This window comes from Bufo gargarizans, chromosome 2 (genome assembly GCF_014858855.1).
Source record: "Bufo gargarizans isolate SCDJY-AF-19 chromosome 2, ASM1485885v1, whole genome shotgun sequence".
In the NCBI taxonomy this organism is placed as follows: Eukaryota; Metazoa; Chordata; class Amphibia; order Anura; family Bufonidae; genus Bufo; species Bufo gargarizans.
In genome coordinates this window covers 268,607,961-268,620,389 of record NC_058081.1, presented here as the reverse complement: position 1 = coordinate 268,620,389, position 12,429 = coordinate 268,607,961, and the positions used below count along the sequence as shown (strand labels likewise).

At 41.8% G+C, this 12,429-nt stretch overlaps 1 protein-coding gene across 3 annotated transcripts in view; it reads left to right on the top strand.

The window, feature by feature from the left end:
• PTPRZ1 (protein tyrosine phosphatase receptor type Z1) overlaps positions 1-12,429 on the top strand; it is a 250,893-nt gene that overhangs the window by 106,324 nt on the left and 132,140 nt on the right. For all 3 annotated transcript variants that reach the window (XM_044280285.1, XM_044280284.1, XM_044280283.1), the window contains exons 6-8: positions 3,379-3,442; positions 4,889-5,046; positions 8,013-8,163. In XM_044280285.1, coding sequence (XP_044136220.1) covers positions 3,379-3,442; positions 4,889-5,046; positions 8,013-8,163 — 373 coding nt within the window. The remainder of the gene's footprint in view (positions 1-3,378; positions 3,443-4,888; positions 5,047-8,012; positions 8,164-12,429) is intronic.

Here is a 12,429-nt window from a genome sequence, read left to right as displayed (position 1 = left end):
GGGATGCGGCTGTGGGCAATCTCCTTGTCTTGCATTTTCTTACTGTCTTGCAGAGGTCCCATGGTCTACACCCTCCAGATCAGTGGAGCTTACACTCACACCCTCTTCAATGACTTCTAACAAGGAGCAACACCAAACCAAAGGGTTTCAGTCTGAGATCTGCAGTCTGAAGCAGCTCTCAGCTCTGGTTAAATAGATCTGGATCACAGTTGAGTCACCCCTCTCCATTACCTGCAGATATCCTAACCAGGCTAATGGATGGTCTTCTTTTAATGGTGTGGCCTCCTCAGGGAAAATGTAGAATACAGATGAATTGTTGTCTGTGTAATAAATGAAAAGCTGTAATCCACCAGAGAGGTGGGCATTGCTCGTCAACAGCTGTCTCATAAACCGAGCCCCCCTATGACGTTCATATGCGTAATATGGCACATGGACAGTGGTTATTCCATCCAGCAGTCCTCTAAATGATGCAATAAAAGATTAGGTGGCTCCACTGAAACATGGAAGCTGCTAAGAACGGGTTTGACTTTTTACTCAAGTATTTCAAGTAAATTGGATTATTTAAGTAGTGAAAGTGTCTGAGCTGTAACTGGCTTTAGTGGGAGAAATCCTTGATAGCTGCAATCATTTGAGATTACAGGTAATAAGCCTGGAAGCTGCAGTATTTTGTGTTTCCATGACAATACGGAAACAAGTCATAGCAGATAAGGCATCTTCTATATCCAAGCGATGGTGTCTTACAAGATGTTATTCTTCTATGTGTGCCCGATGGAAGCAGCCAGTGCTCATTCCTCCTGTATTGTCCACCATTCTTTACCCTCTACGGTTTATATAGAGAACAGCCAAGCTCTTATACAACGTTTGGCGAAACCATACCTGTATTAGCCACTTCTTTTCCAGTTACAATCTCATCTTACAATCTCAGCTCTGCTGCATCTATACTAGGCATGCTGAGTGTATGGAGGGGTCAGCCTGTGATTGCTCCTTTTTACAGTTCTTTCACCATGTTACAAAAAATCTTGCCCCTGACAAGTGCCCCCTAATATTGGTAATAGGACCTGTAACCACTCCTGATCTGTCTGTTCAGTAAACACTTGAATGTCCCATAATGTTACAATTCTGGGTTACCTTTTCTCTGAACTCTACTCGTGCCATTACTCTGTCATTCATCCTGGAAATGTATTAGTAAATTGCCAACTATGTTCCTACACAGTCTTGTACCATCACCACTGATTGGACACACTCTCAACCGGTAACGCCCAGCTGCCAATGTATTCATATGTTTCTAGGAGAAATATCAGAGGAGCAGCACAAGAGTTCTAAGAACAGCTGCTCCAAAATTGTTATTTTCATGAAGAATACAAGTATTTACTAAAATAGACATAATCAGGAGATCCAACAGGTCCTCTTTCACACAGGAGGACCTACTGCATAGGTTAGAGCAGCCAGTTGATGTTTTTCAGCCCAGTCCACTCAATTTATTAAGAAAACGGATAAGAAAACTGTATATTTTGAAGTCAGAATTTTTTGCATAATCACTTTTCTGTATAACTGGAGAACCTTTAAGGAGAACCTGTCATGACAGTTTCCCTACGAAATAACAATGGACATCTTTTTGTACTCATGCATTGCAGTATAGGTGAAGAATTAGCCTCATCACCTTTCCTGCAGTCAGTACAAATTTCACTTGAAGCAGAGCGGATGTGCCAGTATCATGTTTGCTATGTTGTTTGCTATGAATCCCTTCAAGCATAATTTATGTTCCCCTGTCGACTTCTCAAGGAACCTCAACCTTGAGGTTTTCCTTAATATTCCACAAGTGATTTACAGTAATTACAAGGAATTAACTCCTCCTTGCCAACTTTTCTACATTGGTGTGCATAAGATCCAAGAGCATGGCTTGCAAAGTGTGTCGCCAGAAATGTTTTGCAGTGGACACTCTCCCACCTGACTTTCCCATGCACGGCATACCCATTCTGTGACCTCTCACGTCACACCCACTCAGAGTAGGTACGGGTGACGGGGCTGTGTCCGATGACGCAGAATTCCAGCCCCACATAGTTAGAGCTCCCAGACAGCAGCCCTCCATCCGCTGTGCAGGAGATGTGTCCGGAAGGTCTCCCCATTTTGCCAGAGCCTTCCATAACAATAAGAGTGGCGTCTTTCAGACTACAAATGAACGTTGATATTCTGCCAGAGAAGTGCGCCCTTCTCCTAACACGCTGCCTTGCCACAGCGCTCATTCTCCATACCTTCTCTTTCCTTCTTGCAAGCGGCATTAGTCTGAAGAAGGCCATTCAGACGAAACATCACACTGTTGCAGCCGCAGAATCAATTAAATAAACTACGATCAATTGCATCAAGCATTTTGTGCTGAAGTTTATTTTATACGTTGCTTATGGGGTGGGAACCCTACCAGCACCGATAGCAGAGTGCGATAAGGATCGAATCCAGTGGATCATGTTACTGATTACCAGTGGATGGCTAATAAAATGCCATTAAGTGTCCATTCACACAACCGTAAGTGTTTTGCAGTCTGCAAATTGTGGACCCGCAAAACATGGGCATGGCCAGCCCTATGATAGAAATGCCTATCTTTTTTTGCGGGGCCGCAGAATGGAACTATGGATGCGGACATCATCTTTTGCTGCCCCATTGAAATGAATGGGAAAAATTGCAGAAAGGATGTGGATGTGGTTGTGTGAATGGACCCTAAATGGCAGTCCGTCCTCAACCGATCTATTAAGCAAGAATTGGGTGACATGTAGCTCGATTATAGTGGTACAAGCGAAGCAGTCAGCTTCACAATAAATCAATAAGCGCATGTGTTTTCTCAGTGGGAAATCCTCAAGACTTACCCGTTGGGTTACTTGTGATGATTTCTGTTTATGCCATGTAAAGGGGTAGCATATTGTCAAGGAGCAGTGTTTTTGCCATTCCTAAACCAGGTACCCCCTTCTCAAATGAATTACCTCGTAGTGCCCCCAAGTCTATCACCGTACACCATGTCGTCTATTCTAACCACAACATGCAGACAGCGTGGTGCCCCCCTAGAGACATGGCTCCATACCCCGTGGGGTACACATACAGGCTGAGGCTCTACACACCACCCTATGGTTTTTTTCTAGGGAAACTATAGTAAGAGATTCTCCTTGATTCAGTTTTATAGTGCTAATGTTGGGGTCAGGAGAAGTTTGGAAGTGCAAAGGATCACTCATGGCTTCCTGCTGCATAAAACACATTCTCTGCCCCCCAAAGAGATGTTTTTTTTTAAAATTTTCTAGATGTATGTGCAGTAGAATGGATGCCCTATTTCTGTTATGTTCTTTAGCATTAACCGGTATATACTGACTTCTGTCATATCTTATCTTACTGTAGATTGGTCAAGAAAACACTAATTATAATGCAATCATCAATGGAGTTGATAGTGTTCATCGGTTTGGTGAGTTTATTTCTTTGCTTTTTCAGGCAGTTTTTCCACTTGTGATCGTGTGCTTTATAATTTGTCTATCTTAAGCGTAATACTAAATCAGACACTACAGTGTAATGGCACATAATAATACTGCGTTTATGGTGGATTTATTTCCGTTACTTTTCACTACCCTAGTGCAGGTTGCATAGTACGCCAGTGTAATCACATATGCCCGTTTTCTAGAAAGGGAGGTAACAAATCAAGTGCCCATATCTGAGCTTGGGCTGTGGGCAAAGTACTTAACTGTTTTGCCCGAGCTGAGCTCGAGCAGAATTTTTTTTTTTTTTTGGGGAGGGGGGCTGCTTTAGCTGCTGATATCTCCTGAATGGTAGCAGCTAGAAGCATGGAACTTGTCTTGTTTCAAAGCTTCCCGGCTTTCATACAAGACCAAAATGACAGACACTATTAGAAATCGAGTCGGGAATAATCTCGGGTAAAATTGCTGGTACTTTCACTTTCACTGCATCCTGATTTCTATCAGTGATATCGTCCCCTGTACTGAAGATGTTGCTGTCATTCTGCCATTGTTTGAAAGCTTGGAATGTCAGCTTTCAAACAATACAAGGCCCTGGCAATATCTCTAGCTGGTACCAAACCAGAGATATGAGCAGCTAAAGCAACTGCCTCCTCCCTGTTAGTCTGGAGGAGGAGGGGGCAGTTGCAGAGTTGACAGGCTGCAGGAGTAAAGGAAAAATAGTAAAAATATATAGAAATGTGGCATTACCAGCACTGTACGGACCCACATAATAAAATTGTTATTTTTACCACACAGTAAACACCATAAATAAATTCCACAAAATAATGTAAAAATTGCAGTTTTTTTTGAATCTTTCCCCCTAAAAATAAAATAATAAAAGGTATTTAATACACTGTATATACCCCAAAATGGTTCCTAAAGAAACCTACAACTAATCCTGCAAAATAAAAAATTTTGAAGAAAAAATTTAAAAGTTATGACTGCTAGAACACAAAGGGGGGAAATATTATTGGTCCTTATTAAGTCTAAAATTAATGATGTCACTAAGAGGTTACATGCAATAGTGTCCCCTGAGTTGTGTGCCAACAAGATTTGCTGCAGACACACATTGAAAATGAAAAAGTGACATTTTTGGGAGGGTTTTTCCAATTTTAACGTGACTGTTAAGAGGTTAAAATGGTGCAAATGTGGAAAGCACTTGGATATTAACAGATATTTGCTACGGTTGTTCTACTTTGTGTTGGGGAAGCAACATTTCCTCAGTGTCTAGATGCCTCCATAGGGATGAGTTTTTTCTATTGCATTTTTATGACCAAATCAAAATGTTATTTTTATTTATTTTTTTAACCTGAAAATGTGTGGTGGTGTTTTTTTTTTTTTTTTTTTTTTTTTTTTTGTTGCCTATTAACAATTTACCCCATTCCTTTTTTTTCATACAGGTAAGAAGGCTGAACTAGAACCTTTCATTTTGCTGGACCTTCTGCCAAACTACACAGACAAATATTATACGTACAATGGATCTCTGACGACTCCCCCATGTTTAGAAACAGTGGAATGGATTGTATTTAAGGACACGGTAACCATTTCTGAAGCACAGGTAGACAAATATATGTTACTTCATGCCAAGTAAAACGTTTTTATTCTTGTTCACAACAGAGAAATGAAGGGGATATCCATTCAAAATGATTGCCTGATATGTCAGAGATAAGTACAATGTGAGAAGATCTGTGACCTTGGCCCGACACCTATTTCCAGAAATGAAGAGCTCTGTAGAGTGCACTGAACCCTTTTGGAACTGCTTAGGCTACTTTTACACTAGCATTATTATTTTCCGGTATTGAGATCCGTCATAGGGGCTCAATACCGGAAAAAACGCTTCCGTTTTGTCCCCATTTATTGTCAATGGAGACAAAATGTGACTGAACAGAACGGAGTGTCCCAAAATGCATTCCGTTCCGTTCTCATACCGGAGAGCAAACCGCAGGATGCGGAGCAAGACCCACAATGCAAGTCAATGGGGACGGATCCGTTTTCTCTGACACAATAGAAAACGGATCCATCCCCCATTGACTTTCAATGGAGTTCATGACGCATCCATCTTGGGTATGTTACAGATAATACAACCGGATCCGTTCATAACAGATACAGATGGTTGTATTATCAGTAACGGAAGCGTTTTTGCTGATCCCTGCTGGATCCAGCAAAACCCCTAGTGTGAAAGTAGCCTTACACATTTCTGTAGCTTGAAGGCTGTGTTCACCTATCATTTTGAGCCTGTCTAGGAGTTATTTCCCCAATGTATGCCTCCAGATGAAGGCCAAGCTCAGTGTATATTCATAGGCCTATAGGGTCTCAATGTAATAAAAAATGTACACTCACAGGATATGTTTTCCACTGCCCTCTGCATGGGAAACCATAGTAGACTACAGTTTCCTATATAGTAGGAAAAAAGGTATTTCATTGCTTATCAGCCCAGCATATGCCATGCGGGACACTCTTTGGGCATACGCAGGATGCATGGAGACCTTTTCTATACCAGGTTGTGTCAGATGATTAGAAGCAGAAATATCTGAGTGGTAACAGAGGGGTTGATGCTCTTTACATCCCACTATATTCTGAAAATCAGGACTCGCCCTAGATCACACACTTCAGCGTTGTTCTCTCGCTCACTTATCACATCATTCTGATTGCATTTTCCCGGGGTTCTGTATATGAAATAAGGGATTATTAGATTAGATGATATTCAGGCCAATTATTGGGAACAAGTGTTCATAAAAACGCTCGTTCCTGAACTTAGCCTACATAATCGAGCAGCCGATCAAACGAGCAAATGCTTACGTGGCTTTCATCAAGATGTGTAATCAGGGATGAGCTGCCAGTAATCAGTAGAACCAGATGAGGGAGGAATGATTGTGATAGCGATCATTCCTCCCCCATTTACTTCGTATCAGCCTGTGTAATAGACTGGTGTAACGAGCGCTGATACTGTAGATGTGTTTATGATCCATCAGCACTCGTCCTGCCTGAATATCAGGGGTGTAATAGGGCCCTTAAGGCACGATTTAGGGTCCTTTTACGCTGGGCAGTTACAACCCCGAAGAGCACTGGTTGACAGTATAATTGCTGATCGGTGTTCATTAAAAGGGTCTTTTCACACAGCCTGATGCAAAGTGAATGGGGGGGGGGGGGGGCAAACAATCATTCAGCCTCCATTCAGTGTGCATATTATTGGCAGCTCATTCCCTGTTTACACTGGGCAATGTCCTCCTAACAAAAGATGCCACATGAAAGATGTGATCACCCAGAAAATGAGCGTTTGTCAGTTGATTTACACATTCACATGGGCCAGCAAGAACCAGCATTTGTACGAACATTTATAACTGATATTTGGCCCGATCACATTGAAGGGTGCATCGGGTACCAAATCTTGCATTGTGTTCCCCATAGAGGAACAGTAAGATACAGCATCTGTTGTATTAGGATATGCACACAGATATGGCTATGTGTGAAGAGTGCCATAGAGTTGTAATACTTTAGATCTGCTTTAAATCTTCTTTTTATTCGGCATCATTGACGTCCTCTGACTGCAGCCAGAAATGTTTACTATGAATGCAATCAATCTTCATGGATGTGTAAAAGTACACTTTCTTTTCCATGCCCCTGTATACATAGTAAAAGAACATTTCTAGAACTGCTTCCCTGGAAAATCTGAGATTTTGGATTTAGACTCCTCTTCAAAGCTCTCTAAACGTTTCGTACTACTGTGTGCAGCGAGACGTCCCAATCGGCACTGCCATCACGTCAAGAGGCCATTCCTACACTTTTAATAAGTAACTCATTCTAAAGAGACCTTTGCATTTTGTATAATCACTTGCTGACTTAAAGGGAACCTGTCACCGGGATTTTGTGTATAGAGCTGAGGACATGGGCTGCTAGATGGCCGCTAGCACATCCGCAATACCCAGTCCCCATAGCTCTGTGTGCTTTAGGCTCCATTCACACGTCTGCAAAATGGGTCCGCATCCGTTCCGCAATTTTTGAGTCATGTCTCTGACTCATCTCACATACAGGACTCCTCTGAGGTTCATTTGCATATGTATCAAATCATTTACACACTAAAAGCACACAGAGCTATAGGGACTGGGTATTGCGGATGTGCTAGCGGCCATCTAGCAACCTATGTCCTCAGCTCTATCCCCAAAATCCCGGTGACAGGTTCCCATTAAGGCCTTATTAACATGTCAGTGTTTGGTCAGTGATTTCCATCAGTGATTGTGAGCCAGAACCAGGAGTGGAGCCTCCACAGACATAAGGTATAGAGCCGCACCTGGATTTGGCCCAAAATCACTGATGGAAATCACTGACCGAACACGGACGTGTGAATAAGGCTTTATTGAGAGGTTCTAGGTGTAGGAGACTCGGGTATAGATTAGAAAGCTGAACTATGGAAGAGTGTGACCAGCTTCAGTCTGAGAGACTGCCAGAGGCCCCTGTGTAACGTTTTATCACATTCTATACTGATAGCTGCGTTCAATGGCTGTTTTTTATTTTCATTTCTGACAGCTGGAATATTTCTGTGAGATCCTCACTATGCAGCAGTCCGGGTATGTCATGGTGATGGACTACTTACAGAACAACTTCAGGCAGCAGCAGACCACGTTCTCTGGACAAGTGTTCTCCTCCTATACCGGAATAGAGGAGATACTGGAGCCAGGTTGGTGCACTTTTGTAGAATATCATTGTCAGTGGTTGGAGTGGGCCCACCATGATGCACTGGATTTCCTGGTCATTCCACTATTAGAGCGGACCTGTCACCTCTCCAGACATGTCCGTATTAGTGACTACTTGCACCCCCATGTAATAACAATTCTGGAGCATTTGATCTTAAGACCCTGTTTTGCCGTTCCTTTATTATTGCTAGCAGTTTGCTATAAAGGTTCAGCTGGGTGTTACCAGTTTGGGAGGGCACTGGCAGCACTCATTGGATAGTGTCAACCTGCGCAAGGACACACCCATAACGGGTAACACACATCTGGATCTTTATTGCAGACTTCGTAACTTGAAGGAAACATAGAGGAATAAAATCACAGAAATATAGTGGTAAATATGGGGGAACTGCTCAAACCCCAAACACTGTAGCGTGTTTCTCATTGGGGGAGCAGTCCCACCGCATGTGGACCGCAGCAAACGACCATCCCCAGCAAAAAATGCGTACAATGGAGGACGCCGTCGCAGTCCACATGCACCACAAAGGCATCCTACACAAAACGGAGCATTGTGCAGATGAAAATATTATATATTATATAACTCACAGAAAAAAATGCACTAAACGGATATGCCACTGACTATACTGGCTAGTCATACAAGCAGATATTAAAAGCTGAGACTTTTGCCAATATATTCCTGCCTATCATGATTTATATAAACATAGACGAATGACACAACATCAAGCCTTAAGAATAGATGCTCCAGGATTGTTATTACATGGGGAATGCACACAGTTACTACAACAGACATGTCATGAGTGGTGATCATTACATTCAAAGTTTATCTCCGTTTCTTCAAAATCATAATGTTACTGTATTCATTGACCGTATCACAAAGGGTTTGTATATGACTACGCACTGATGTGCTTATTACCAATGGTTAGGTGGTAGTAATTTCATGCATGTGACAACTGAAGAGATGACTGAAGTAGGGAATAAAGAGTGAGTACAATTCAAATGGTTCTCTGGACAGGTAAACTGACTATATCATGTGCTGTCCTCATCTGCACATCCGTTCCGTGCCATCTGCAAAAATATAGAACATGTCCTATTCTTGTCTGCATTACGGTCAATGATAGGACTGTTCTTATATGGGCCAGACATTCCGTTCCACCGTTCACCACCGGAGCCTATTGTCTATAATGGGGTCCAGCAATATGCAGCTAGGCCGGGTCCACTAAACCCTCGGCAGACTGTTCCTCTGCCAGGACAGCCTACTAGATGCCTTTACCACATGTGTGAAAGTAGCCTAGTTGTCAAACATTACTAGTTGTCAGGGGTACTTCTGTATAGTATATCTGTTTCATAAATCAGATGCGTTGGTATTAGCCCAAAACGCATCGGGCCAGATTTATCATTAGCTCAGGTCAGAATAATGGAGTGAAAAAGTCCCCAAAAAAGTCCCAGACGCTAAAACTGCGCACAAATTTGCGACTTTTTTCTGCTCTGCACTATGCTCGCCAGTTTTCTGAAAGTGGCCGTGTTTTCCTATGTAAATTAATCTCTAGACAGATTTACTATTGGAAATATTTAAAAAGTCGCAATTTCACTCCAGTGAGGACCATGCTTATCGTATGAGACTTTTTAATAGAACATGCGACTTTTTCATAAAAACTTGCGACTTTCGTAAAGCTGCTTACTGACGGATAAACTGCTACCGTCAAACCACATTTATTACAGTCTTAAAGGGCCGATCATAAATCTGACTTGGCTAAAACTGTCTTTAGCCATATGTGAAAGTGGAGTGAGCTGTCAGAGTCAGTGATAAATCTGGCCCATTGTCCAAATAAACTGCCTACTATTCAGTCTCAGGATTCCCTGGTATTCTGCACACAGCGAATGTTCTCCTCTAGACCCGCTCCAACCCATTTTCCTAAATTTGCTTAATAAGAGACCCTTTTCTTGAATAATTGTATTGTATGTACATAACACATAAGTTTTCAAAATGTGCTGCCTTACATAGCAAGAGCTACTACTGTTTAAAGACGTAGTGAAACTGTGTGTGTAACCGTCACCTAAAGGTCAACAGTAAAGGGTTAATCCTGTTACGAGCAATTGTACCGTCCCTACAAAGTATTTAAGAAGAAGAAGCACATGAACCATCGTGGTCCCTTTAGACAGCTGATTGTCAGACCTCCGTGACGATCCGATATTGATGACCTCTGATGAGCATAGGCCATTTATGTTGTGCGCCTGCACAACCCCTTTAAGGAAATATTCTATAAAGAAGAAAACTGACTCAAGTCAGAAAAATAGAAGACCTCATACAGATACTGAATGGCAGATGTACATAGGGGGGTATCCTTTCTGCTGCTGCCCTCTCGCTATCACATCTCGGGGGGGGGGGGGGGGGTGTATTTTCTGCTGCTCTCTCTCTCACAGCTCAGGGGGCATGCCCTTTCTGGTGCAGCCCTCTTCCTATCACTGCTTGGAGGGTGTGTCCTTTCTGATGCTGTTCTTTCCCTTTAATTGTCACAGCTTCTAACAGTAGATACCTAGAGGCAGTTGAAGAACGGAACATTTGTGTCCACCTGAGCGTTTTTATTGAACTAACGGCAGGTGGCATTATCCTACATTTTTAATTATATGCAATAACAAAAGTATTCAGATGCTGGTTTGAGAAATATATAGTATTTCTTGTGGGAGAACCCCTTTTTGGTATGGCCACGTGTTGTATAAATGTCTCATTTTCCTTCCCATTCATATCCAATGTGAAATGAAAATTATTGAAATTATTCTATGGAATTTGTTTGTGACAATCTGTAAACATTTGTGCAACATAAAATCTCTGTATTATGAAAAAATATCTTCCACTTAGATCTATAGATGTGTTATTAAGGAGCAGATCCGCCCTCTGGTTACATGCATGGCACTTCAGGTGACGAGAATCTTCCTGTACTGTACAGATAATGGACCATGTCCAGATAACAGGTGGAAGTTCTCATCAGAGCATTAACTGGGGAAAAGGACAATTTATAAGACATATAAAAAGTATGTCTAAATGTAGAGCTCTACTCTGGAGGTGAAAAATGGTCACAGTAGAGATGTACGTCCAGAAAGTGGCTGCGCATGGATCGTCTTTTAAGAACTCATCTCTTAGTATATAGCTCCCTCAAGTGTCCAAAAGGTAGATTACTGGCAGACCTCGCTACCAGCCAATTTGATGGCATGTTCAGAAATCCAAGATAAATATGCCACCATCTATCCAGTTGCACAATTAATATTAACCATTAAGCCTCCTTCACACTTATTTTTTGGGGCAGTTTTTTGGGCTTGTAAACAATGTCATGAAATTCAATCATTTTTACAGGCGTTTTTTGGTGGCATTTTTTTTGTCACATAGTTTTGATATGTTTTTTTATCAGGCTTTTCTGCCCCTATAGAGAATTCTTTGAGGAAAATCATAATGGCCTGAACATGCTGGGATTTAAAAAATAATGCCATTGACCCAAAAACACCACAAGTGAACAAAAACTGACCTAAGGAAAAACATATTTGTACTGAACTTTAAAATTCCCATTGACTTTCAGCTAACATCTGGCAGACGCCATTTTCATTTAAAAATTCAGCAAAATTGCGGAAGCTGACTTAAACAAACAGTCTTTGTTCCCCATAACAACCAGTCTCAATGCAGCGTTCATGTTTCAAAAGCAATATAAGAAATGTAAGCTACCCTGTGATTGGTCACCATGCACAACAAAGACATCTATTCTTTTAGACAGTTTCATACATTTTTCCCCATGTAACATCAGCCATAATCCAGTTGTCCAGACAGTAGATGATGAAGCCTCACTTCCCTCAGTTATAGAGAACCTGTTAGCAGTTCGCTTATTCTAGTTTACTGACATTAACCCTCCTGAGAAGAGGTTTGGGAGTCTTACTGAGGGATGTTTGGCTGCTAATCCTGTATAGCTATATACCTGCAATGTATATGGAGCCAAAGACACATTGTTATGATCAAAAATATGAAATCTTCATTAAATACAGTACTTGTTAAAAAAAAAGACACAAAACTGGGAGCGACATCACCTGAGGAAACCAGCACACAGGGTAAAATATAGACAATGGGTGTCTACCAGTGGTGTATCTTGGTTTTGTGCTGCCCTAGGCGAGACTAAACTCGGACACCCCCCTATTATAAATTTGACCCACCCCTTCCTGTCAAGGCCAAACCCCTTCCTCTGTAACCCCCACCCCTTCCTCTTTAGGCTCCA